This window comes from Scyliorhinus torazame, chromosome 5 (genome assembly GCF_047496885.1).
Source record: "Scyliorhinus torazame isolate Kashiwa2021f chromosome 5, sScyTor2.1, whole genome shotgun sequence".
Lineage (NCBI taxonomy): Eukaryota > Metazoa > Chordata > Chondrichthyes > Carcharhiniformes > Scyliorhinidae > Scyliorhinus > Scyliorhinus torazame.
This window is the reverse complement of record NC_092711.1, coordinates 72975711-73003627: the sequence shown is the minus strand read 5'-3', so window position 1 is coordinate 73003627 and position 27917 is coordinate 72975711. Positions and strand designations below refer to the sequence as shown.

Sequence of the window (27917 nt, the reverse complement as noted above, 5' to 3'; positions counted from 1 at the left end):
AGTGATCCAAATAAGGATGCCGAGGGCGCATGTGCACTGCTGCGAGGAACCCAATTTGAGACGGCGCATGCGCACCGCTGCCAGTACCAAATAAAGAACAAGAACAAAGAACAAAGAACAAAGAAATGTACAGCATAGGAACAGGCCCTTCGGTCCTCCAAGCCCGTGCCGACCATGCTGCCCGACTAAACTACAATCTTCTACACTTCCTGGGTCCGTATCCCTCTATTCCCATCCTATTCATGTATTTGTCAAGATGCCCTTTAAATGTCACTATCGTCCCTGCTTCCAGCACCTCCTCCGGTAGCGAGTTCCAGGCACCCACTACCCTCTGTGTAAAAAACTTGCCTCGTACATCTAATCTAAACCTTGCCCCTCTCACCTTAAACCTATGCCCCCTAGTAATTGACCCCTCTACCCCGGGGAAAAGCCTCTGACTATCCACTCTGTCTATGCCCCTCATAATTTTGTATACCTCTATCAGGTCTCCCCTCAACCTTCTTCGTTCCAGTGAGAACAAACCGAGTTTATTCAAGCGCTCCTCATAGCTAATGCCCTCCATACCAGGCAACATTCTGGTAAATCTCTTCTGCACCCTCTCTAAAGCCTCCACATCCTTCTGGTAGTGTGGCGACCAGAATTGAACACTATACTCCAAGTGTGCACTATACTCCAAAGATGGCGGCCGCATAGTCCTGTCTGTGAGAAAGCTCCAGGCCCCGCTCAGATCCCCAGGTACCGGTGGATTATTTTTCCGGATTTTTGCTTTATTTAACATGTTTACGAAGCGTGCCTAACGACCCGCATGATCCAGCTCTCCCTCCGTCCCGCTATTCCCACGTTCACGAGTTGTGCACCTGAGAAAGAACCTTTTCTGCTTCGCCATTAATCACACTGCGCATGCTTCACTCGGCCCAGTCCTGCCCAGATTCACTCCGATTGGCTGGAGGACCAGTCACTCCCGCCCGGTCCCCCGAACCCGCCCACTCTTCTCCTAATGATGTGGAGATGCCGGCGTTGGACTGGGGTGAGCACAGTAAGAAGTCTGACAACACCAAGTTAAAGTCCAACAGGTTTGTTTCGATGTCACTAGCTTTCGGAGTGCTGCTCCTTCCTCACTGATGGTCACAGTAACTTCATTGCAATGTTAATGTAAGCCTACTTGTGACAATAATGGTTATTATTATCCACAACCCTCTGGGCTAGAGAATTTTATGTGAGAAACAGAGTGAGAGAGAGAAAGAGAGTGAGTAGTGGGGGAGAGAGAGAGAATCAAAAAGATTGATGGAAAGGGAGAGAGAGTGAGAATGGAGTGAGGGTAACAGGAAGCAAGGTGAGGAAGGAGCAGCGCTCCGAAAGCGAGTGACATCGAAACAAACCTGTTGGACTTTAACCTGGTGTTGTAAGACTTCGTACTCTTCTCCTATTGGTCGCGCGATGCCGTCAACCATTGTGAGGTGTCAGGTGAGAGGTCAGTGTTGGGGGGCGGGCTTTACAAACCCCAGTGGGGCCCTGGAGCCGAATGTGAAACAATGAACATTCCCCACTCTCACTATCTGCCGCTTCCGGCTTCTCTCCACAAACAACCTCGGGGGGGGGGGGGGGGGGGGGACACTGACCCAGTGATAATGTCACTGCATTAGTCACCTAGTGAGACAGGAAAATGTTCTGGGGACATGGGCTCCAATCCATTAAATGAATAAAATCTGGAATTTAAAGTTGGGCCCAGTGATGGTGACTGAGGCTCCACTGAGAAAATCTCCAATGTCACTGGATTAGGTCAAAAAGGCAGAAAGTAGGAAATTAGTTAGTTTAAAGCCTGTTGTTGGGAAACTGTTGGAATCCATGATTGAGAAAGTAGCAACCGGACATTTGGAAAGTCAAACTGCAATCCATCAGAGTCAGCGTGGTTTTGTGAAGGGTAAATCGTGTTTGACTCATTTCTTAGGAGTTCTTGGAAGATGTAACAAGCCAAGTGGATAATGGGGTCCTGTAGATGTATTTGGACTCCCAGAATACATTTGATTAGGTGTCACACAAAAGGTAATAATCAAGGTAAAATCCCACGGGGTTGAGAGATATTAGTTTGGATAGAGGATTGGCTAACCAGCAGAGAGTGGGGATTAGATTTATTGACACACGTACTGAAGAAAAATGTTTTTACCCAGAGGGTGGTGATGGTCTGGAATGCCCCGAACAGACGCCGGAATGTGGCATCTAGGGGCTTTTCACAGTAACTTCATTGAAGTCGACTTGTGACAAGCGATTTTCATTCATATTCATTTCATGCACTGCCGAGGAGGGTGGTAGAGACGGTTGTCTCACATCCTATAAAAAAGTACCTGGATGAAGACAGGCACATCATAACATTGAAGGCTATGAGCCAAGTGCTGATAAATGGGATTAGGTAGGTGGGTCAGGTTTATCATGTGTCGATGCAAACTCGATGGACCGAAGGGCCTCTTCTGCACTGTTGCTGATGAAAGTTTGGTGGCATCGTAGACAGCATACATGATAGCATTAAATTGCAAGAAGATATTGACGAACTAGGTGAATGGGCAAGATTGTGGCAATGTAAACAAGTGTGAGGTTATCTGTTTTGAACCAAAAAAGGATATAACTGAGTACTTTCTAAATGGAAAGAGGTTAAGTACAGTGGGTGTCCAAAGAGATGTGGGGTTCATAGAATCTACAGCACGGAGACAGGCCCTTCGGCCCAAACTGGTCCATGCCAACCAAAAAGCTCATCTAAGTGAACCCCATTTACCTGTGTTTGGCCCATATCCCTCTGAACCTTTCCTATCCATGTATCTCTCCAAATACCTTTTCAATGTTGTCACTGTCCCTGCCTCAACCACTTCCTCCGACAGTTCATACGTACCTTCCTCTGTGTAAAACCGTTGCTCCTTAGGTTCCCATTAATTATTTTCCCTCTGAACTTAAACCTATGCCCTCTAGTTCTCGATTTCCCAACCCTGAGAAAAAGACTGAGTGCATTCACCCTATCCATGCCTCTCATGATCTTATACACCTTGATAAGATCACTCCTCAGTCTCTTACACTCCAAAGAAAAATATCCTGGCCTGTCCAATCTCTCCCTGTAACTCAGTCCCTTGAGTCCGGGCAACATCCTTGTAAATCTCTTCTGCACTCTCTCCAGTTTAATAACATCTTTCCTATGGCAAAGCAACCAAAACTGAACACAATACTCCAGGTGTGACTTCACCAACGTCCTGTACAACTGCAATATAACTTCCCAACTTGAATACACAATGCCCTGACTGATGAAGGACAGCATGCCAAAAGCCTTCTTCAGAGAATTTACAGTGCAGAAGGAGGCTATTCGGCCCATCGAGCCTGCACCAGCCCTTACAAAGAGCACCCTAGTCAAGCCTACTTATCTACCCTACTCCCGTAACCCAGTAACCCCCACTCAACCTTTTTTTGGACACTAAGGACAATTTAGCATGGCCAGTCCACCTAACCCGCACATCTTTAGACTGTGGGAGGAAACCAGAGAACACACGCAGACACGGGGAGAACATGCATACTCCGCACAGACAGTGCCCCAGCTGGGAATCGTACCTGGGTCCCTGGAACTGTGAAGCAACTGTGCTAACCACTATGCTGCCGTGCTGCCCTATCTACCTGTGACTCCACCTTTAGAGAACCGTGCACCTGAACTCCAAGATCCCTCTGTTCCATGATACACCCCAAGACCCTACCATTCACTGTGAAAATCCTACCTTGATTTGACTTTCCGAAATGCAACTCCTCGCACATATCTGTACTGAACTCCATTTCTTGGCCCACTTCCCCAGCTGATCGAGAGCCTGCTGCAATTTTTGATAACCTTTCTCAATGTCGACAATACCACCTATTTTAGTGTCATCTGCAACCTTACTGATCATGCCTTGTACATTCTCATCCAAATCGTTGATATAGATACAAACAGCAATCTCCTAGTTACTGATCTCCTCGTTACTCCCCGACTTAATTAATTACTCCAGTTTCTCACATTTAGTACAGATTCCCAACCACCAATCAGCTTTATTCAGAATTAAGTTATTTATACTTACTGTTCCGAAGCTGCTCCTCCCCGGATTCGGGCCAAATCCGCTCCCTGCTGTCTAGGCCATAAATCCCCATGGTAAGTTATTTATATTTACTGTTCCAAAGCTCCTCCTCCCTGGATTCGCACCAACTCCGCTCCCTGCATTGGTGAGATTCATACCTGGGTGCCGGAAAATCGTTAGGACAGTAACTGTCCTGTAAGGGAATGAGTCATTTTGCTTCCCAATTGGCCGAGGAAGGCAGTGTGTCACAAGGATGGATGTGTTGACCGATTAATGGCTGGAGGATGGGGGCAGGTCATGTGATCAAACCTCCAGGAATATATTTAATCAAAGTTGGCGAGGAGAGAATGTTGTGAATTTCTATCCTAAACTGACAGTGAGGTTTCTGTAAATTTCCAAGATAATGGAAGTGGAGGTTTAACAGACGGGAAACGCAAACCAAACGTCACATCGCGATCTGACAGAATCACTCGATTCACCAGAACCTGAATTTCAGCAGCATCTGGGTGTGGAAGGTAAAAGGTTTGACTGTTCTGTCTGTGAAGGAAGATTTCTAGTCTCAGTGTGACTGGAAAAGCCCCGAGATTCACAAACCCTGGTTAGACCAAACCCGGAGAACTGTGTTCAGTTCTGGGCAACAAACCTGAGGAAGGATAGAATGGCCTCGGAGGGAGTGTAGCTCAGATTTATCTGAGTGATATCTGAACCCCCGGGGTTAAATTACAAAACTAGCCTGCACAAAAGAGTCAGAGGCATGATGGCGCAGAGAATGGCAATCGGCCCATTGAGTCCATGCTAGCTCTCTGGGGCAATCCAGTCAGTGCCATTCTCCTGCTCTATCCCTGTATCCTCGCAGGTTTATTTCCCTCCAATTTCCTTTTGAAATCAAATCATTCGTTTGTGCCTATTTTCAAACTCCCTCATAGGCAGCAAGTTTCAGGTCATTGCCGTTCGCTGTGTAAAAACATACATCTCATATCACCTCATATCTCCTGTACCTTTTACATACAAACTCGGAACAGGCCACTCGGCCCCGCGAGCCTGATCAGCATTCAATAAGATTGTGGCTGAACTCATTCTAACCCCAACTCCACCTTCCTGCCTACCCCGATGACCTTTCACCTCCTTACTCATCAAGAATCAATCCAGCTCTGCCTTAAAAATATTCAAGTCGGGCAGCACGGTGGTGCAGTGGGTTAGCACTGCGCCCTCACGGCGCCGAGGTCCCAGCTTCGATCCCGGCTCTGGGTCACTGTCCGTGTGGGGTTTGCACATTCTCCCCGTGTTTGTGTGGGTTTCAGCCCCACAACCTAAAAATGTGCAAGCTAGGTGGATTGGCCATGCTAAACTGCCCCTTAATTGGAAAAAATGTATTGGGTACTCTAAATTTTAAAAAAATATTCAAGGTCTCTGCATCCGCTGCCTTTTAAGGACGTGAGTTCCAAAGTCTTACAACCCTCAAGAGAATAAAAAATCCTCATCTCCATCTGAAATGGGTGACCCCTTATTTTGCAACAGTAACCCCCTTGTTCCAGATCCTCCCACGAGAGGAAACATCCTCTCCACATCCACCCTGTCAAGACCGCTCAGGATCTTGTACAGTTCAATCCAGGCTTTACCCAAAACTTTCAATCTGTGTCCCGACTGCTTGTACGATCAGTGAATGGAAACAGAGTTTCTTTGTCCACCTGATGGAAATCTGGCATGATCTTGTGTCCCTGAATCAAATCTCCCCTCAAACCCCATTGCTGGGCAATCTCCTCTGCACCTTCTCCAAGAACCTTCACATCCTTCCTGAAGGGTGGTAACCAGAGCTTTATAAAGATTCATGGAATAGAATTAGAATCATAGAATTCCTACAGTGCAGAGGGAGGCCATTTGGCCCAACGGGTCTGCACTGGCCCTTGGAAAAAGCACCCTACTTAAGCTTAAGCCCATGCCTCCACCCTGTCCCTGTAAACCAGTGCCCCTAACTCACCGTTGGACACTAAGGGCAATTTATCATGGCCAATCCACCTCACCTGCACATCTTCGCACTGTGGGAGGAAACCGGAGCACCCAGAGGAAACCCACGCAGACACGGGGAGAATGTGCAAACTCCACACACAGTCACCTGTGACGGGAATTGAACCTGGGACCCTGAGGCAGTAGTGCTAACCACTGTGCCACCAGAAGCATATTTTCAGTATCATATTTCTATTTATGAAACTCAAGGTCAAAAATCCTTTGCCAACTACTCTCTTAATATGTCTTGCAGATATACACAATCCAGCAGTTTTCATGGTCACTTTTTCCCAGAGCCGGCACCACAAATGACCAGATTCATTCAGCTCAATTTCACAACCTGCCTTTGTGTTTTTGTGGGTTCTCTCTCACTCCCTATTTTCTGTTTTTATTCAGTTTCACAGGGTGTTCGGAATGGAGGATTCAAATTCCGGAAACTCAAACCAAGCATCACATCAGGATCTGACAGAGTCCTCAATTTATCATATCCTGAAGATTGGCGGATTTTGAACATGGAAGGAAAAATAGTCCACAGTGGGGAGAAACCGTACATGTGTTGTGTGTGTGGACGAGGATTCACTCGATCATCGGACCTCACAAGCCACAAATGGAGTCACACGGAGGAGAAACCGTGGAAATGTGCGGACTGTGGGAAAGGATTCACTTCCCCATCCAAGCTGGAAATTCATCGACGCAGTCACACTGGGGAGAGACCATTCACCTGCTCCAAATGTGGGAAGGGATTCACTCACTCATCCAACCTGCAGATACACCAGCGAGTTCACACTGGGGAGAGACCATTCACCTGCTCCAAGTGTGGGAAGGGATTCACTCAGTCATCCCACCTGCTGAGACACCAGCGTGTTCACACTGGAGAGAGACCATTCCAATGTCCAGACTGCGGAAAGCGCTATAAAGGTTCTTGGGAACTGATGTTCCATCAACGTGTTCACACTGACGAGAAACCGTTCAGGTGCTCTGACTGCGGGACTGCGTTCAGACAATCATCTCACCTCACTGAACATCAGCGAGTTCACACTGGGGAGAGACCATTCGCCTGCTCCAAGTGTGGGAAGGGATTCACTCGATCATCCAACCTGCAGACACACCAGCGGGTTCACACTGGGCAGAGACCATTCACCACTTCATCCCACCTGCTGAGACACCAACGAGGCCACAAGTAACGACTGCGACTGGGTTTTGCTGTTTGTCACATTCAGGACTGAACCATGTTCATTTGGGTCTCTTTCTGCTGATAACAATTCCAGCCCATTTACAGCGGCTAATATTCTGGCTAAAAGTAAAATAAATTAGATTTGTGTGAAATATGCAATGTGCTGAAACTTTTTCATATCTCTGGCACAAGTTAGTTCCTTTTGAAGTACTCTCGCTCTCCCCTGTCTCTTCCATCCTCACCTCCAACAAGAAGTGTGAGGAGCTTGCTGAGCTTCTTTGTGACTGACATTGAGTAAATCCGATCAGCTGCCTCTGCTGATTCCCTCCCTTCCTTGAGCCCACCAGACCAAATTGTCTCTAAATTTCATCCTTTCCCGAGCCGTGAACCCACATCTTTCTCTAGTTTCTCTCCCCTCTCCCCTCATGCCCTCTCAGAGCTCATCTTGTCCATGAGACCCAGCTCCTGCTCCATCGACCCTATTACCACTAAGCTACTGATCAGCCAACTACCCTGTGTCCATGAATATTGTCAACATTTCTCTTTCTCTTCAGGTACTGTCCCTCTGTCCTTCAAATCAGCCATCATCACTATCTCCTCAATAAAACAAACCCTTGACCCTGCCATCCTTACAAATTAGTGCCCCACCTTCAACCGCCCTCTCCTCTTTAAATTCTTTGAACATGTTGTCACCTCCCAAATCCTTGCTCATCTTTACCAGAACTCCCATGTTTGAATCCCTTCAATCAGGTCTCTGCCCAGTCAGAGTAGTGAAATACAAGACCCAAACAGACTCTTACCCAGAGTGAAAGACAGACAACCCGGGAGCTTGGATCCAACACGGACATATTCATAAGACCAGAAGACAAGGGTAGGAGCATAGTCATTATTGAGAGACAACAATACCTGCTGGAGACAGACAGACAACTGAACAACACAAATCACAACACCAAGCTACCTGGACCCCTATACCCGAGACAGGAAGGAGAATTGGAGACAGACTGGAAGAACTCAGACTCCAGATACATTAATCAAAAACAGATGGAATATCTGAGGGGACAACAGGTCGAACCAAGGAAGTTTGACCTGTTCCCTAAAATACACAAACACATAATCTTTATTATTGTCACAAGTAGGCTTACATTAACACTGCAATGAAGTTACTGTGAAAAGCCCCTAGTCGCCACACTCCGGTGCCTGTTTGGGTACACAGAGGGATAATTCAGAATGTCCAAATTACCTAACAGCACGTCTTTCGGGACTTATGGAAGGAAACCGGAGCACCCGGAGGAAACCACGCAGACACGGGGAGAACGTGCAGAATCAGCACAGACAGTGACCCAAGCCAGGAATCGAACCTGGGACCCTGGTGCTGTGAAGCAACAGTGCTAACCACTGTGTACCCTCCAGTTGCTGGGTAGATGCCGGTGTTCTAGCTTTATTAGAACAGCTTTGCTAGGAGTATGGCACAAGTCTTCAAAACTAATGCCGGAAAAATGTCTTTGCAGTATTCACTGCCTTCAGCCATTTCTTGATATCACGTGTTGTGAATGAAATTGGCTGAAGACTGGCATCTGTGATGTTGGAGATCTCTGGAGGAGATCAAGCTGGATCATCCACCCGGCACTTTTGGCTGAAGATTACTGCGAATGCTTCAGCCTTGTCTTTTGCATAAATGTGCTGAGCTCCTCCATCATTGAGGATGGGGATATTTGTGGATCATCCTCCTTCAGTGAGTTGTTTAATTTTTATTTTTTTTTAAATAATATTTTATTGAAAATTTTTGGTCAACCAACACAGTACACTGTGCATCCTTTACACAACATTATAACAATACAGATAATAATGACCTTTTTTATTTAAACAAGAACAAAAGAAAACAACAACAAATAAATAAATATTAAATAACAAAAATAAAAATAAAAACTAGCCCTAATTGGCAACTGCCTTGTCTCAGGCCACACCCCCCCCCCCCCCCCCACCCCCCACACCCCCACCCCCAAGTCCTGGGCTGCTGCTGCTGCCTTCTTTTTTCCCCCATCTATCTTTCCGCAAGATATTCGACGAACGGTTGCCACCGCCTGGTAAACCCTTGAGCCGACCCCCTTAGGACGAACTTAATCCGCTCTAACTTTATGAACCCCGCCATATCATTTATCCAGGTCTCCACCCCCGGGGGCTTGGCTTCTTTCCACATTAGCAATATCCTGCGCCGGGCTACTAGGGACGCAAAGGCCAAAACATCGGCCTCTCTCGCCTCCTGCACTCCCGGCTCTTGTGCAACCCCAAATATAGCCAACCCCCAGCTTGGTTCGACCCGGACTCCTACTACTTTCGAAAGCACCTTTGTCACCCCCATCCAAAACCCCTGTAGTGCCGGGCATGACCAAAACATATGGGTATGATTCGCTGGGCTTCTCGAGCACCTCGCACACCTATCCTCCACCCCAAAAAATTTACTGAGCCGTGTTCCAGTCATATGTGCCCTGTGTAATTCCTTAAACTGAATCAGGCTTAGCCTGGCGCACGAGGACGACGAGTTTACCCTGTTTAGGGCATCTGCCCACAGCCCCTCCTCGATCTCCTCCCCTAGCTCTTCTTCCCATTTCCCTTTTAGTTCGTCCACCATACTCTCCCCTTCATCCCTCATTTCCCTATATATATCCGACACCTTACCGTCCCCCACCCATTTCTTCGAGATGACTCTGTCCTGCACCTCTTGCGTCGGGAGCTGCGGGAATTCCCTCACCTGTTGCCTCGCAAAAGCCCTCAATTGCATGTACCTGAATGCATTCCCTTGGGGCAACCCATATTTCTCAGTCAGCGCTCCCAGACTCGCGAACTTCCCATCCACAAATAGATCTTTCAATTGCGTTATACCTGCTCTTTGCCACATTCCATATCCCCCATCCATTCCCCCCGGGGCAAACCTATGGTTGTTTCTTATCGGGGACCCCCCCAATGCTCCGGTCTTTCCCCTATGTCGTCTCCACTGTCCCCAAATCTTCAGTGTAGCTACCACCACCGGACTCGTGGTATAGTTCCTTGGTGAGAACGGCAATGGGGCTGTCACCATAGCCTGCAGGCTGGTCCCCCTACAGGACGCCCTCTCTAATCTCTTCCACGCCGCTCCTTCCTCCTCTCCCATCCACTTACTCACCATTGAAATATTAGCGGCCCAATAATACTCACTTAGGCTCGGTAGTGCCAGCGCCCCCCTATCCCTACTACGCTGTAAGAATCCCTTCCTCACTCTCGGAGTCTTCCCGGCCCAAACAAAACCCATGATACTCTTTTCTATCCTTTTGAAAAAAGCCTTCGTGATCACCACCGGGAGGCACTGAAACACAAAGAGGAATCTCGGGAGGACCACCATCTTAACCGCCTGCACCCTCCCTGCCATTGACAATGCTACCATATCCCATCTCTTGAAATCTTCCTCCATCTGTTCCACCAACCGCGTCAAATTTAGCCTGTGCAATGTGCCCCAATTCTTAGCTATCTGGATCCCCAGGTAACGAAAGTCTCTTGTTACCTTCCTCAACGGTAGGTCTTCTATTTCTCTACTCTGCTCCCCTGGATGCACCACAAACAGCTCACTCTTCCCCATGTTCAATTTATACCCTGAAAAATCCCCAAACTCCCCAAGTATCCGCATTATTTCTGGCATCCCCTCCGCTGGATCCGCCACATATAGTAGCAGATCATCCGCATATAAAGATACCCGGTGTTCTTCTCCTCCCCTAAGTATTCCCCTCCATCTCTTGGAACCTCTCAGCGCTATCGCCAGGGGCTCAATCGCCAGTGCAAACAGTAATGGGGACAGAGGACATCCCTGCCTTGTCCCTCTATGGAGCCGAAAATATGCCGAACCCCGTCCATTCGTGACCACACTCGCCACTGGGGCCCTATACAACAGCTGCACCCATCTAACATACCCCTCTCCAAACCCAAATCTCCTCAACACCTCCCACAGATAATCCCATTCCACTCTATCAAATGCTTTCTCGGCATCCATCGCCACTACTATCTCCGTTTCACCCTCTGGTGGGGCCATCATCATTACCCCTAACAGCCTCCGTATATTCGTGTTCAGCTGTCTCCCCTTCACAAACCCAGTTTGGTCCTCATGAACCACCCCCGGGACACATTCCTCTATTCTCATTGCCATTACCTTGGCCAGGACCTTGGCATCCACATTGAGGAGGGAAATTGGTCTGTAGGACCCGCATTGTAGCGGATCCTTTTCCTTCTTTAAGAGAAGCGATATCGTTGCTTCTGACATAGTCGGGGGCAGTTGTCCCCTTTCCTTTGCCTCGTTAAAGGTCCTCGTCAGTAGCGGGGCGAGCAAGTCCAAATATTTTCTGTAAAATTCAACTGGGAATCCGTCCGGTCCCGGGGCCTTTCCCGTCTGCATGTTCCTAATTCCTTTCACCACTTCTTCTACCGTGATCTGTGCTCCCAGTCCCACCCTTTCCTGCTCTTCCACCTTGGGAATTTCCAGCCGATCCAAAAAATCCATCATTCTCTCCCTCCTATCCGGGGGTTGAGCTTCATACAATTTTTTATAAAATGTCTTGAACACTTCGTTCACTCTCTCCGCTCCCCGCTCCGTCTCTCCTTCCTCGTCCCTCACCCCCCCTATTTCCCTCGCTGCTCCCCTTTTCCTCAATTGGTGTGCCAGCAATCTGCTCGCCTTCTCTCCATATTCATACTGTACACCCTGCGCCTTCCTCCATTGTGCCTCTGCAGTGCCTGTAGTCAGCAAGTCAAATTCCACATGCAGCCTTTGCCTTTCCCTGTACAGTCCCTCCTCCGGTGCTTCCGCATATTGTCTATCCACCCTCAAAAGTTCTTGCAGCAACCGCTCCCGTTCCTTACTCTCCTGCTTCCCTTTATGTGTCCTTATTGATATCAGCTCCCCCCTAACCACCGCCTTCAACGCCTCCCAGACCACTCCCACCTGAACCTCCCCATTGTCATTGAGTTCCAAGTACTTTTCAATGCATCCCCTCACCCTTAGGCACACCCCCTCATCCGCCATTAGTCCCATGTCCATTCTCCAGGGTGGGCGCCCTCTTGTTTCCTCCCCTATCTCCAAGTCTACCCAGTGTGGGGCATGATCCGAAATGGCTATAGCCGTATATTCCGTTCCCCTCACCCTCGGGATCAATGCCCTACCCAACACAAAAAGGTCTATGCGTGAATAGACTTTATGGACATAGGAGAAAAACGAGAACTCCTTACTCCTAGGTCTACTGAATCTCCACGGGTCCACCCCTCCCATCTGCTCCATAAAATCCTTAAGCACCTTGGCTGCTGCCGGCCTCCTACCAGTCCTGGACTTCGACCTATCCAGCCTTGGTTCCAACACCGTGTTAAAGTCTCCCCCCATTATCAGCTTTCCGGTCTCTAGGTCTGGGATGCGTCCTAGCATTCGCCTCATAAAGTTGGCATCGTCCCAGTTCGGGGCATACACGTTTACCAAAACCACCATCTCTCCCTGTAATTTGCCACTCACCATCACGTATCTGCCCCCGTTATCCGCCACTATAGTCTTATATATATATATAGAAGCAAGCACCTACTCACAAAAATTTGTCTGAATTTTTTGAAAAGCAATTCATCTCAATTGAGTAACAAATTTATTTTCTCTGCAGTTTCACCGTTCAGTGGCGGTGCAATTACCCAGCATTTCCTGTGTATGTGCAAGTGCCCTATTCACACCACAGGAGCCAACCGCGCAGGCGCAATGCTGGGCTATATGTAGAGCATGCGCAGTGTCATTTTGCTTGAGGCCTTGTGTGTGCGGGAGATGCTTTACTGAACGGGTGAGAGTCGGTGGGCCGGAGGGGGGAATGGAGCTGGAGTGGGGGTGGGGAGGGAGCGGAGGCTTCATAAAAACCCAGTGCAGGTCTCACAACCTCAATAAGAACCTGGAGGCCCCGGGTTTGGAACACCGAGGCTTTTCCCCATGAACAGGCCCAGGTGACTGGCACCACCTTGGATCAGTGGGGAGTGAAGCGCATGCGCCGTTATGTGACGCAATAGTGTGGGCGGGGCCTCGGTCCCGGTGACCAGGGGAGTGTCTCCTTTGGGACCTTTCTGTTCTCAGAGCTAGATTCATGTGGACGCAGAGGCGACACTGGTTCAGGTGGTGATGGACATCCTGGTGCATCCTCAGCCACCAAGAGTAATTATGCAACATGTCGAGGATTTGAAAGAGAGAAACATGCTTTAATTTGATCCATTTTTTTTTCTCTAAGCCATCCAGGTTTCGCCCAATTGACACTGAGCCACTCAGGGAGATATCAGGGCAGATGGCCAAAAGCTTGTTTCCAAGGTAGGTTTTAAGGAGGGTCTTAATATAAGAAAGTGAAGGAGTGAGCAGAAGAGGTTTAAGGAAGAATTTCCAGAGCTTGGCTATCAGGCAACTGAAAGAACAGCCACCAGTCATAGAGTGATTAATATTGCAAATGCTCATGACCATAAGATGTAAGATGCAGAGCAGAAGTCGGCCATTCGGCTCATCGAGTCTGCCCTGCCATTCCATGAAATCGTGGCTGATCTGATATCCTGAACTCCACTTTCCTGTCTTATCCCCTTAACCTTGATTCCCTTCCTGATTAACAATTGTCTATCTCAGTATGAGTCCTGAATTAGATGAAAGTAAATATCTCGGTGGCTGGATGAGATGACAAGAGATAGGGAGATACAACCCTGGAGGAAAAGGTGCTTCTTAAACGAGAGATTTTATAAGTCAGTGGGCACAGGGAAGGTGGGTGACCACGTCTTGGTGTGAGTAAGCAGAGTTTTGGATGAACTCAATATTACAGGGAGGTTGAATGTGAGCGCTCATCCCAGGGTGCATTAGGATAGTTGGGTCCAGAGGAAATAAAAGAATAGATGAGAGTTTCAGAAGCAAATGAGCTAAGAAAAGGCTGGAGGCTGGCAATGTTACTGAGCTGAAAATATGCAGTCTTGATTCTTTTTAAATGAATACAAGAGATTTGGGCATTGCTGGCTAGGAAATTCATTGCCCATCCCTAATTGCCTTTGAGAAGGTGGTAGTGAGCTACTTTCTTGAATCGCTGCAGTCCATGTTGGGTAGGTACACCCAGAGTGCTGTTAAAGAGGGAATTCAATGATTTTTACCCAAAGAACTTGAAGGAACAGTGATATATTTCCAAGTCAGAATCTGTCAAAGTTCTGGTTGAGAAATACCCAATCTCTCTGCTTCATTGCCTGCCTCTCTCCCTCCCTTCTCTCTCCCCTCTCTCTTTTCTCTTAGGGGGGACCTATACCGTTGGGATGGTCTCCACCTGAACCGAGCTGGGACCAGTGTTCTGGCGAAAAGAGTAAATAGGGTGGTCAATAGGACTTTAAACTAAAGATTGGGGGGGGAAGGGAAAGTCAGGGAACCAAGAGGTGAAGTAATCAGTGGGAAGCGTAGCTGCTTAGGAATGCAAAAAAGCACGAAAAGACAGAACTCAGGAGAGGTTACAATAGTCCCCATCCCACAAAATATGACACACTGTATGGAAAGGCTCAGTAAACCAAGGTCCACCACACTAAGAAAACAAAAAGGGACGGTCAATATAAAGGTGCTATATTTAAATGCGCGCAGTGTACGGAACAAGGTAGATGAGCTTGTGGCCCAGATTGTGACTGGCAGGTATGATGTGGTAGGTATCACAGAGACATGGTTGCAGGGGGTTCAGGACTGGCATTTAAACATCCAGGGATTCACAACCTATCGAAAAGACAGAGAGGTGGGCAGAGGGGGTCGGGTTGCCTTGTTAATTAGGAATGAAATTAAATCAATAGCACTAAACGACATAGGGTCGGATGATGTGGAGTCTGTGTGGGTAGAGTTGAGGAACCATAATGGGAGTTATGTACAGGCCTCCTAACAGTGGTCAGGACCAGGGGCACAAGATGCACCACGAAATAGAAAGTGCATGTCAGAAAGGCAAGGTGACAGTGATCATGGGGGACTTTAATATGCAGGTGGACTTGGTAAATAATACTGCCAGTGGACCCAAGGAAAGGGAATTCATTGAATGTTTACAGGAGGGCTTTTTGGAACAGCTTGTGATGGAGCCCACGAGGGAACAGGCCATTCTGGACTTAGTGTTATGTAATGAGCCAGACTTGATTAAAGGTCTTAAAGTGAGGGAGCACTTAGGAGGCAGTGATCATAATATGGTCGAATTCAATCTTCAATTTGAAAGAAAGGTAGAATCAGATGTAAAGGTGTTACAGTTAAATAAAGGAAACTACAGGGGCATGAGGGAGGAACTGACGAAAATTGACTGGGAGCAGAGCCTAGTGGGAAAGACAGTAGAACAGCAATGGCAGGAGTTTCTGGGAGTAATTGAGGACACAGTACAGAGGTTCATCCCAAAGAAAAGAAAGGTTATCAGAGGGGGGATTAGGCAGCCATGGCTGACAAAGGAAGTTCGGGAATGCATCAAAGCAAAAGAGAAAGCCTATAATGTGGCAAATAGTGGGAAGTCAGAAGATTGGGAAGGCTACAAAAACAAACAGGATAACAAAGAGAGAGATAAGGAAAGAGAGGATCAAATTTGAAGGTAGGCTAGCCAGTAACATTAGGAATGATGGTAAAAGTTTCTCTAAATACATTAAAAACAAACGGGAGGCAAAAGTTGACATTGGGCCGCTCCAAAATGACGCTGGTAATTTTGTGATGGGAGACAAGGAAATAGCCGAGGAACTGAATAAGTACTTTAGGGGACAGAGTTGAATATGGTAGCCATCACAAAGGAGAAAGTTGTAGAGAAACTAAGAGGTCTAAAAATTGATAAATCTCCGGGCCCAGATGGGCTACATCCTACAGTTCTAAAGGAGATAGCTGAAGAAATAGTGGAGGCGTTGGTGATGATGTTTCAAAAGTCACTGGAGTCAGGGAAAGTACCAGAGGATTGGAAAATCGCTGTTGTAACCCCCCTGTTCAAGAAGGGAACAAGGAAAAAGATGGAAAATTATAGGCCAATTAGCCTAACCTCGGTTGTTGGCAAGATTCTAGAATCCATTGTTAAGGATGAGATTTCTAAATTCTTGGAAGTGCAGGGTCGGATTAGGACAAGTCAGCATGGATTTCGTAAGGGGAGGTCGTGCCTGTCAAACCTGTTAGAGTTCTTTGAAGAGATAATAAATAGGTTAGACCAAGGAGAGCCAATGGATGTTATCTATCTAGACTTCCAAAAGGCCTTTGATAAGGTGCCTCACGGGAGATTGCTGAGTAAAATAAGGGCCCATGGTATTCAAGGCAAGGTACTAACATGGATTGACGATTGGCTGTCAGGCAGAAGGCAGAGAGTTGGGATAAAAGGTTCTTTTTCGGAATGGCAACCGGTGACGAGTGGTGTCCCGCAGGTTTCAGTGTTGGGGCCACAGCTGTTCTCTTTATATATTAACGATCTAGATGACGGGACTGAGGGCATTCTGGCTAGGTTTGCCGATGATACAAAGATAGGTGGAGGGGCAGGTAGTATGGAGGAGGTGGGGAGGCTTCAGAAAGATTTAGACAGTTTAGGAGAGTAGTCCAAGAAATGGCTGATGAAATTCAACGTGGGCAAGTGCGAGGTCTTGCACTTTGGAAAAAAGAATAGAGGCGTGGACTATTTTCTAAACGGTGACAAAATTCATAATGCTGAAGTGCAAAGGGACTTGGGAGTCCTAGTCCAGGATTCTCTAAAGGTAAACTTGCAGGTTGAGTCTGTAATTAAGAAAGCAAATGCAATGTTGTCATTCATCTCAAGAGGCTTGGAATATAAAAGCAGGGATGTACTTCTGAAGCTTTATAAAGCATTTGTTCGGCCCCATTTAGAATACTGTGAGCCATTTTGGGCCCCACACCTCAGGAAGGACAGACTGGCACTGGAGCGGGTCCAGCGGAGATTCACACAGATGATCCCAGGAATGGTAGGCCTAACATACGATGAACGTCTGAGGATCCTGGGATTATATTCATTGGAGTTTAGGAGGTTGAGGGGAGATCTAATAGAAACTTACAAGATAATGAATGGCTTAGATAGGGTGGATGTAGGGAAGTTGTTTCCATTAGCAGGGGAGACTAGGACCCAGGGGCACAGCCTTAGAATAAAAGGCAGTCACTTTAGAACAGAGATGAGGAGAAATTTCTTCAGCCAGAGAGTGGTGGGTCTGTGGAATTCATTGCCACAGAGGGCGGTGGAGGCCGGGACGTTGAATGTCTTTAAGACAGAAGTTGATAAATTCTTGATTTCTCGAGGAATTAAGGGCTATGCAGAGAGAGTGGGTAAATGGAGTTGAAATCAGCCATGATTGAATGGTGGAGTGGACTCGATGGGCCGAATGGCCTTACTTCCACTCCAATGTCTTCTGGTCTTACTCCCCTCTTTCCTCTTCACATCGAGGCCACAGCCTTCCGTAGGCCTAGGAATGCTGGGTGGTTCCTTTTCCTGAAGGAGATTAATGAACCAGTTGGGTTTTTATGACAATCCAGCAGTTCTCATGGTCATTTTTCCCAGTGCCGGCCCCACAAATGACCAGATTCATTCAGCTCAATTTCACAACCTGCCTTTGTGTATTTGTGGGTTCTCTCTCACTCTCTTTTGTCTGTTTTAAATCAATTTCACAGGGTATTAGAGCGAATTTACAGTTGGGAAACTCAAACTGAACATTACATCAGATCTGACAGAATCCCCAATTTAACCTGAACATCATTGGATTTTGAACAAGGAAGGAAAAAGCACCGTTCACAGTGGGGAGAAACCATACATGTGTTGTGTGTGTGGACAAGACTTCAACCAGTCATCTTACCTCTCACAACATAAATGCAGTCACAACGGGGAGACACCGTGGAAATGTGGGGACTGTGGGAAGGGATTCAATTACCAGTCGAAGCTTGAAACTCATCAACGCATTCACACTGGGGAGAGGCCATTCACCTGCTCCGTGTGTGGGAAAGGATTCACTCAGTCATCCACTCTACTGACACACCAACGAGTTCACACTGGGGAGAGGCCGTTCACCTGCTCACAGTGTGGGAAGGGTTTCATTAATTCAACCAATCTGCTGACACACCAGCGAATTCACACTGGGGAGAGGGCATTCACTTGCTCCAAATGTGGGAAGGGATTCACTCGGTCATCCGACCTACTGACACACCAGAGAGTTCACACTGGGGAGAGGCCATTCACCTGCTCCGAGTGTGGGAAGGGATTCACTCTGTCGTCTGATCTGCTGACACACCAGCGAATTCACACGGGGGAGAGACCATTCACCTGCTCCATGTGTGGAAAGGGATTCACTCGGTCATCCCATCTGCAGAGACACCAGCAAGTTCACACTGATGAGAGACCTTTTAAATGCCCGGATTGTGGGCAGTGCTTTAAATGTTCCTGGGACTTGGTGTCCCATCAACGTGCTCACACTGATGAGAAGCCGTTCACGTGCGCTGACTGTGGGACTGGGTTCAGGCGATCATCTGACCTCATTACACACCAGCGGGTTCACACTGGGGAGAGGCCGTTCACCTGCTCCAAGTGTGGGAAAACATTCACCCAGTCATCCAACCTGCTGAGACACCAGCGAGCTCACAGTGTGAAGAGACCATTCACCTTATCTGTGTTTGGGAAGGGATTAATTCAGACAGCCACCCTTCTAACACAACAGCGAGGTCTCCCTGAGGAGATACCGTTCACCTGACCCGAATGACAGGATGGATTCACTTAGTCATCGTTTCTGCTGAAACAACAGTGGGTTCCCAGTGTGAAGAGATGTTTTAAATCATGTATAATCAAGGTGTTCCCAGTGATGAGAGACTGTTCAGGTCTCCCTTTAAGACTGGGTTTTGGAAATTAAAGTTAAATGGAAAATAAATCAGCTCTGTATTAACTACCAAAATATCTCTAACACAAGTCTTTTTTTTGAAGCAGTCTCCCTGTCTCCTCCATCCTCACCTTCAACACCAAGTGTGAGGAGCTCATGGAGTTTCTTTGTCACTAAGTCTGAGACAATCTGATCAGTTATCTCTGTCCCTTCCCTCCTTCCACTAGCTCACTGGGCCAAACTGTCTCTAAAGTTTCCCCTTTCCTGAGCCCTCCCTGAACCCACATTTTTCTCTTGTTTCACTCCCATCTCCCCTCATGCCCTATCAGGATTCATCTTATCCATTAGACCCATTCCTGTTCCAATGGCCCTATTCCCATTAAAGTACTGACAATCCAAACTCCCCAAGTTCACTGACTTTGTTCACAGTTCTCTCTCTTCAGGGACTGAACCTCTTTCCTTCAAATCTGCCATCATCACCTCTCCTCAATGAAAACAACTTTTCACCCCACTGTCCTTGCAAACAACCGCTCCATCTCTATGCACCATTTCCGCTCCAGATTCTGTCTTAACTCCAAAATCCATACCCATCTTTCCCGAACTCAATGTTTGAATCCCTCCAATAAGATTTCTGTCTCCCATAGAAGCCAGACTCTTGTGCAGGCACAGACCGGGTGGCAGATTCCCTTCCCTGGAGGTAATTAGTGACCAGTGGGTTTTTATAACAATCCAGCAGTTTTCATGGTCACTTTTTCCCAGTACTGGCCCCACAAATGACCAGATTCATTCAGCTCAATTTCACAACCTGCTTTTGTGTTTTGGTGGGCTCTCTTTAAATGTCCCTTGTTTGTACAAATAGTTTTACTGGGTTTTAGAAGGATTTACACTCGGGGAAAGTCAAACCAAACATCACATGAAAATCTGCCAGAGTTGCCCTGTTCATCAGGACCCAGATATCATCGACCTTTACGCATGGCAGCAAAAAACCCTGTTAATACCAGGGAAAATGTGGGACTGTGGAAAGGGATTCAGATCCCCGTCTGAGCTGGAAACACATTGATGCAGCCACACTGGGAGAGGCCGTTCACCTGATTCCTGTGTGGAACAGATTCACTCTCTCATCCCACCTGCTGACACACCAGCAAGTTCACACCGTCAAGAGAGAGTTTAAATGCTCCGACTGTGAGAAGAGCTTTAAAACCCACTGAGGGAGCACCAGCGCATTCACACCGGGTACGCACCATTCAGCTGCTCACAGTGTGGGGAGAGGTTCAGGACATCACCCCACCTACTGACACACCAACAAATTCACACTGACGAGAGACCTTTTAAATGTCCAGACTGGGAAATGCTTCAAAGGTTCTGTAGATCTGCAATACCATCGACGTGTTCACAGTGATGAGAGACCGTTCAGGTGCTCTCACTGCAGGACTGGGTTCAGACAATCATCTCATCTCACTGCACACCAGCGCGCTCACACTGGGGAGAGGCCGTTCACCTGCTCCAAGTGTGGCAAGGGATTCATAAGAACATAAGAACTAGGAGCAGGAGTAGGCCATCTGGCCCCTCGAGCCTGCTCCACCATTCAATGAGTTCATGGCTGATCTTTTGTGGACTCAGCTCCACTTTCCTGCCCGAACACCATAACCCTTAATCCCTTTATTCTTCAAAAAACTATCTTTAACTCAGTCATTCAATCTGCTGATACACCGACAAATTCACACGGCGGGGAAACTGTTCACTTGCTGTGGGTGTCGAAATGGATTCATTCACTGGTCCCACCTGGAGACACCAGCGAGTTCACAAATGATTTTGCAGGAATTGCTGCTGTTAATCACATCCTAGACTGAATCATGTTTATTCTGACATTTGGGGTTGATCTCTAATGTCAGTTAGACTGAGCAGGGACCCCATCACATCACATCATGTGTGGATAAAGCATTATGTCTGCAAACCCTATTAAATGCAAATTAGTCAGAGACTGCGCTGAACCGAAGATGAGCAGTAAACAGATCACAGTCCAGTCCTGCAGCTCTCCATTGACAGGAGCAGAATCTGTTCTGTAACTCGAGATTGCGGCTGTGTGAGCTCTTGAGTATTTATAATCACAAGTAGGCTCGAGCTATTTGGTAGATGGGCTGTTCAAAGCTATTAGCTTCTCAGATATTGAAGGAATTACTCTGAAAGTAAACTCACCGATTTCTCAGACTCTGGTCCATTAGTGCTGATATACAGTGAATCACTGGATGTTACTTGTTCTGTGAAATATCTCTCTCGATTGTTGCTGAACTGTTGGATAACTGATTACATTCAGACATGTCTGGAAAGGACTATGTGCCCAGGTTTAACTGTAATTTGTAACGAATAGACCATAAGACATAGAAGCAGAATTAGGCCATTCGGCCCATCGAGTCTGCTGCCATTCAATCATGGGTGACATGTTTCTCATCCCCATTCTCCTACTTTTGCCCCATAATCTCGGACCCTTTATTAATCAAGAACCTATCTATATCTGTCTTAAAGACACTCAGTGATTTGGCCTCCACAGCTTTCTGCGGCAAAGAGTTCCACAGATTCACCACCCTCTGAAGAAATATCTCCTCATCTGTGCTTTAAAGGATTGTCCCTTTAGTCTGAGATTGTGCCCTCTGGTTCTAGTTTTCCCTACTTGTGGTAACATCCTCTCCATGTCCACTCTATCTTGGCCTCGCAGTATCCTGTAAGTCTCAATAAGATCCCCGCTCTTCCTTCTAAACTCCAAAGAGTACAGACCCAGAGTCCTCAAACTTGGAGGAGTGGATATCGGGATTTGTGAACTAACATGCAACATCCAGATGTAATGACTTTATTCAACATACTGCACTTGATATAACCTTAGTTAAAATACATATCAGCGCATTTTTGTTCTCATCAGGTCTTACTGTACATAGATCTTTTTTAATAATTCTGTGTATAACACTTTGAATACCTAAGCTCTATCCAGACTAAATGCGATGATAGAAATGTCAATTTCTTGAATGGTTCCTTATGTTAAATCCACTTCAAAAGATAAAACATATCTGCCTGCAGAAGTTCTCAAAGTCAAACTCATCAGTGGCATCACTAGTTGTTTTATAAATGTACATTACGTTGCGTTTAATATTCTTGAGCTTCAGATATATCCTACACTGAGTTATAAAAATATATTCTTGTCTCAAATCCAGAATTGAGAACTGGCATTCCAATTCTAACTATTGCATTGTCCACCCATTGATGTTAGTTGTATTTTGGTGATCCCACACTATAACTAATTCCTTTTGCAAGAACATGTGCTACAAAAAAGTGTTGTTTTCAAGCCCATAATGCAATATGAATTAATGTATGTTAAATACAAAATGGTTATAGTGTGCGAATGCTCAGACTAACAACATTCAATTTTATAAGGCAGCAGCATTATTTAAAAGATCAATTTACTAATGGTAGACTATTGACGCCAGTTAGAAAAACCTATATGGCACTGTGATCTGGGATGTACTTCTGAGGCTGTGGTCAGACCCCATTTGGAGTATTGTGAGCAGTTTTGGGCCCCATATCTAAGGAAGATGTGCTAGCCTTGGAAAGGGTCCAGAGGTTCACAAGAATGATCCCTGGACTGAAGAACTTGTCGTATGAGGAACGTTTGAAGACTCTGGGTCTGTACTCGTTGGAGTTTAGAAGGATGAGTGGGGATCTTATGGAAACGTACAAGATACTGCGAGGCCTGGATAGAGTGGAAGTGGAGAGGATGTTTCCATTGTAGGAAAAACTAGAACCAGAGGACACCATCTCAGATTAAAGGAACGATCCTTTAAAACAGAGATGAGGAGGAATTTTTTCAGCCAGAGGGTGGTGAATCTGCGGAACTCTTTGCCGCAGAAGACTGTGGAGGCCAAATCACTGAGTGTCTTTAAGACAGAGATAGATAGGTTCTTGATTAATAAGGGGATCAGGGGTTATGGAGAGAAGGCAGGAGAATGGGGATGAGAAAAATATCAGCCACGATTGAATGGCGGAGCGGACTCGATGGGCCAAGTGGCCTAATTCTGCTCCTATGTCTTAAGGTGAACATACAAGGACTCCTAAAGTCCACTCAGAATTAGATGCTGAACTGAAATGATAATATTAACGATGATCAAAAACTTGGTTTAAGTTCCAGGCAATGACCATCTCCTACTAGACAGAACCTAACCATCTCCACTCAATAATGGCCAAGTCAACTCAATTTCTCCTCATGGGACAATCCCCTCACTCCAGGAACCAGTCCAGTGAACCGATCCTTAACAACCCCTCAGAAAGTATGTCCTTCCCTGGGTAAGGAGACAAAACCTGTGCACAGTACTCCAGCTGAGGCCTCAGCACTGCCATGTTTAAGTGTAGTGGACTCTTATACTCCAATGCCTTTTTAACGAAGCTAACACACTGGGTCTGAGCGTGTTGCAGTCTATGAGATCTTGCTGTGCACGAATTAGCTGCTGTATTTCCTACATTACAACATTAACTGCACTTCAAGGGAATTAAATTGGCTGTAAAATGCCAGGACATCTTGAGTTCATGAAAGGCTCGACAAAAATACAAATCTTTCTTTGACAAAGGAGATATGACCCAGAAGTGGAACAGTTGAGAACGGGATTTCAATTAGTCTCTTTTTACCTTGGAGGAAACAAATACTCGACACAGTGTGAGTTTGACACCAAACTGATTTACTTCACATTTAATATTAATATCTAGAATATTAAACTCCAGCCCCATTATAGGGGTCGCTAACGTCAACAGAAATCAGCTCCAAGAGTCCAAGAGTGGTGTCAGGGAACCTGATACTGGATGGATTCCAGGTTTGAACCCTGCAACTGAACGGCATCATTCTCGTGACACCAGGTTAAATGTAAATTGTCAATGATTCAGCAAAAGCTGAGCTCACCTCCAACACCAAATGCAGGCAGCAGCCATTTTGGGGACTGCTGTTTTGCCGAGGGAAGCAGGCAGCTCATGAAAGGGCCAGGTGAATAAAGAGCGCACTATGCGACCATAGATATCAAATCTAGGTGCAGCACTCAGATCTGTGCTAGTTTATCCCTCAAATCTCACAGAAAATCACATGAAAACAAACCATGTTTTGACCCACGGTGACTGACAGCAGTGCACTAACATGCACCACACTGTCTAACTTCATGCAAAAAACAGATTGACAATCCCATTTTGTTCCAGACAGGCTCCATAAGAAGTTCATCGATGAGCTTAAATTGCTATTTATTGGAATGAGCAGGTTTCTCGTTCCCTCCTCTCTTCCAGCCTTTTGAAAATTACAAACGGTCTCAGAGGCTGCAGATCCTGTGTCACTGACCAGGAAAGTAATTTTCACATCACATCAGCGCCCGTTCCCACCTCCGCTGGTAACTAAAAACCAACCCAACTATCAGAATGAACATGGTTCAGTTCTGGACGACATAAACAGCAGCAGCAACAATCCAACCCCTGTAGTCATAAGTGAAACTGTTGGTGTCTATGCAGGTTGGATGAAAAAGTGAATGCCTTCCCACACACAGAGCAGATGAAAGGTGTCTTCACAGTGTGAACCCGCTGGTGCCTGAGAAGGTTAGATGCCTGACTGAATCCTTTCCCACACACGGAGCAGATAAATGGTCTCTCCCCTGTATGAATGTGTTGGTGTTTCAACAGATTTGTTGAGCTTTTAAAGCTCTTTTCACAGTCAGAACATTTAAACAGTCTCTGATCACTGTGAACAAGTTGGTGTGTCAGCAGAACTGGTGACTGAGAGAATCCTTTCCCACAAATAGAGCAGGTGAATGGTCTCTCCCCAGTGTGAACCCGTTGGTGGGTCCCAAGGTTGGATGAACTGATGAAGCCCTTCCCGCACACGGAGCAGGTGAAAGGCCTCTCGCCAGTGTGAATGCGCTGGTGTATCAGAAGGTTTGATAATTGAGTAACCCCCTTCCCACATTCAGAGCAGGTGAATGGCCTCTCTCCGGTGTGAATTCGCCGATGAATTTCCAGCAGGGATGGAGAAATGAATTCCTTCCCACAATCACCACATTTCCATGGTTTCTCCTTGGTGACGGTGTTCTTGTGTCTCTCCAGGTTGGATGATCAATTGCAGCCTCGTCCACACACAGAACACGTGTACAGTTTCTCCCCACTGTGAATGGTTCTTTCGGAATGTGTAACTGGTTAAAACTCTTTCTATAGTTAGTTCACTGGAACACTTTCACTCGAGAATGTGTGTGTCTCAAAATTGTTCCAGACACACTGATGTTTTAAATCTTTATCCACAGACCGAACAGACAAACTCTAAATCCACATTCAAAGGTGGATAATATTCAGGTCCTGATGACTCGAGTGACTGTCAGATCTTGATGTAATGTTTGATTCAAGTGAACCATCCGCAAGTCTAACCCCCTGTAAAATGAGTTTACAAAATCATTACTTTAAATGCAGAATAGAAATTCTGAACAGACAATTCTAGTTTCTCTGAAACATTTTTCATCTCTTATTCCCCCAAATCTGTAAATCCCCATCCCACACACTCTCCCTCATCCCTGGGCTGAAATCCAAATAAAGTTGGATAATTCTTTCAGGATCCTTTAAGAAATTCTACAACTCAAGCTCATGTTTTACAAGGAGGATCGAGAGTCCCTTTGGCTGTGTTGCCTTCCCGGTGCCAGGGTTCGGGACATCTACATGGGCACATAGGTATAAGGAGCAGTAGTAGGCAATTCAGCCATTCGAGCCTGCTCCTCCATTCAATAAGATCATGGCTGATCTCTTCTTGGCTTCAAATCCAGCTCCCTTTCTGTTCTCCATATCCTTTTAACCATTTTTAAAAAATCAGAAATGTACCTATCTCCCTGTAGAAGCCAGGTATTTCAAATACAACTAGTATAGGTAAAAGATAGCTGTTTTAGTACTCATTTTTAAAAATGAGAATTTCAGCACACATAAATTCATGACTTCCATATGATACATGAAACAGCATAAAATTCCATTATAAGATTATAGCAGCACAGTTGCAAGACAAATTGACACTGCTTGTGCTAATTGTCAAGGCCAAGGACTGAGTTCCATGGCAACTAGGTGGCAAGAGTCCAATGCAGTTTGTAAGAGCATTGAATCATATATATATTCTCGATATGAAGTCTCAATTGTTACATTAGCCAAGCCAGCTAAAAGATTAGCAAAATATCACATTCCATAACATGTAGACATGAAACAATTAAAAAGCTGATGTTGCACATTGAAGATGGACGGCTTGCCATCAAATCAAATGTGTTTGAGTCTAACCCAAACCATTAGGATTATATTGGGGTGTAATTAGATGACTTAAGACAGATATGAAAGTGTATAACTGAAAAGTTTCCGCCCGCCATTTTAGTTTTGTCTTTGGGGGTTCTGTCAGTCTAACAGTCTGTGTCAGTGATGTTAGTCCACTTTTGACTTTGAGTTTGAGTTTAGCTGAAGATTAGCTTTCTCTCTCCCTTCATGTTTCATTGCCAGACTTTGACCTTTTAAAAGTTACTTTCGAGCTGTCTGCCTAAGCAAAGAAAGATAATGTCTGTAATTCTCTGAAAGCTTCGAATTGTCTACGAATTGCCTTTTAAATGACTTTCAAATTGTAATCAAGAGACTACAAATAAAACAATTATTTTTTGGCACCTGAGAAGTTTATACTACAAATTTCTGCTGAGTTCCAGTATTCGCAAAGTGCTACTGATAACCGAATAGCAGAGATGATATAAATTCCTTCAACTATACACAGTCGAATAATACAAGGAATCGAACAACTTGACATAGTCTACAAATATTACAAATCTTACAACTTGTCGTATTGCGCCAGGACTTGATTCATCAACTAAGCTTCCCCCAAACTTGGCGTAGTTTGACAGGTTAAGATCCCATAAATTAAAATTGAAACCATTTAATGACTCAGACTCCACCGCACTGCAAATTCACCACCCACTGCGAGAAGTATTTCCTCCTCATCTCAGTTTTAAATTTACCGCCTCTCAACCTATATCTGTGACCTCTCGTTCTAGATTGCCCACATGGGGGAACATTTGGCTTACGTTTATCAATCCCTCTTAATATTTTCTATACCTCTATCAAATCCCCACTCTCCCATGCACGTTTTGAATGTTTACCATAATCTATCCCACTCTCTGATTGTTCGCCATTGCTGATCCTAATAAGCACACTTTTCTTCTTATCTGTATCTCTATCTCCTTCGTCAGATATTCCTTTACTCTGATTGAACTCTTCTTTATCGGCAGCCCATTGCTCAGTTACAGTTTCCCCTGCCACCCTTTGACTCCAATTTACCAGGGTCAGGTCCATTCTTACACCACTAATGTTGGTTTTCCCCAGTTAATGAGAGCTTCCACAATCAAAGGCTGAAGATATTCAGGTCCTGATGAATGAGTGACTTGACTCAACTGAGTGATGTTTGGTTTGAGTTTCCCATCTGTCAATATGCTGCATCTAAAAATATGTAAAATAATTTTAACAAAATCCATCATTGTCAGTCCAGGAGAGAAATTGAGAAGAAACAAACATTTCACCTAGTTTGAGTTTGCTGTGTATAAATCCTCCCCTTCCAATCCCGATAAAAGATGTTTCCAAAATCCATCATGGTCAGTCCAGGATAGAAATTCATAACATTCTCTCCTCCTGCTTACATGTGTGATCAATGTAAGAAATTGGTATATATATTGTATTTTATATCTGGTGCAGTAAGGTTTTTAAAAGCCTGGGTTTTTACTTGTTGCAGTAATATTATTAAATGACCTTGGTTAAGG

At 45.8% G+C, this 27917-nt stretch overlaps 1 protein-coding gene and 1 pseudogene across 1 annotated transcript; one reads left to right on the top strand and one right to left on the bottom strand.

The window, feature by feature from the left end:
- The first annotated feature begins 682 nt into the window (after positions 1-682).
- LOC140422614 (uncharacterized) lies at positions 683-19167 on the top strand. Its single transcript, XM_072507621.1, has 3 exons — positions 683-735; positions 6477-7222; positions 17986-19167. Exons 2-3 carry the CDS (start codon positions 6593-6595, stop codon positions 18967-18969), a joined length of 1614 nt encoding a protein of 537 aa, XP_072363722.1. The 5' UTR covers positions 683-735; positions 6477-6592; the 3' UTR covers positions 18970-19167.
- Positions 19168-24164: 4997 nt separating this feature from the next.
- On the bottom strand, positions 24165-27456 carry LOC140422613 (uncharacterized; annotated as a pseudogene).
- Positions 27457-27917: the final 461 nt, after the last annotated feature.

Coding starts and splice junctions, on each gene's coding strand:
- LOC140422614 (XM_072507621.1), top strand. CDS start 6,593: ATGGAAGGAAAAATAGTCCACAGTGGGGAGAAACCGTACATGTGTTGT. Junction 7,223..17,985: donor CTGGGCAGAGACCATTCACC/ACTTCATCCCAC, acceptor CCTGAACATCAT/TGGATTTTGAACAAGGAAGG.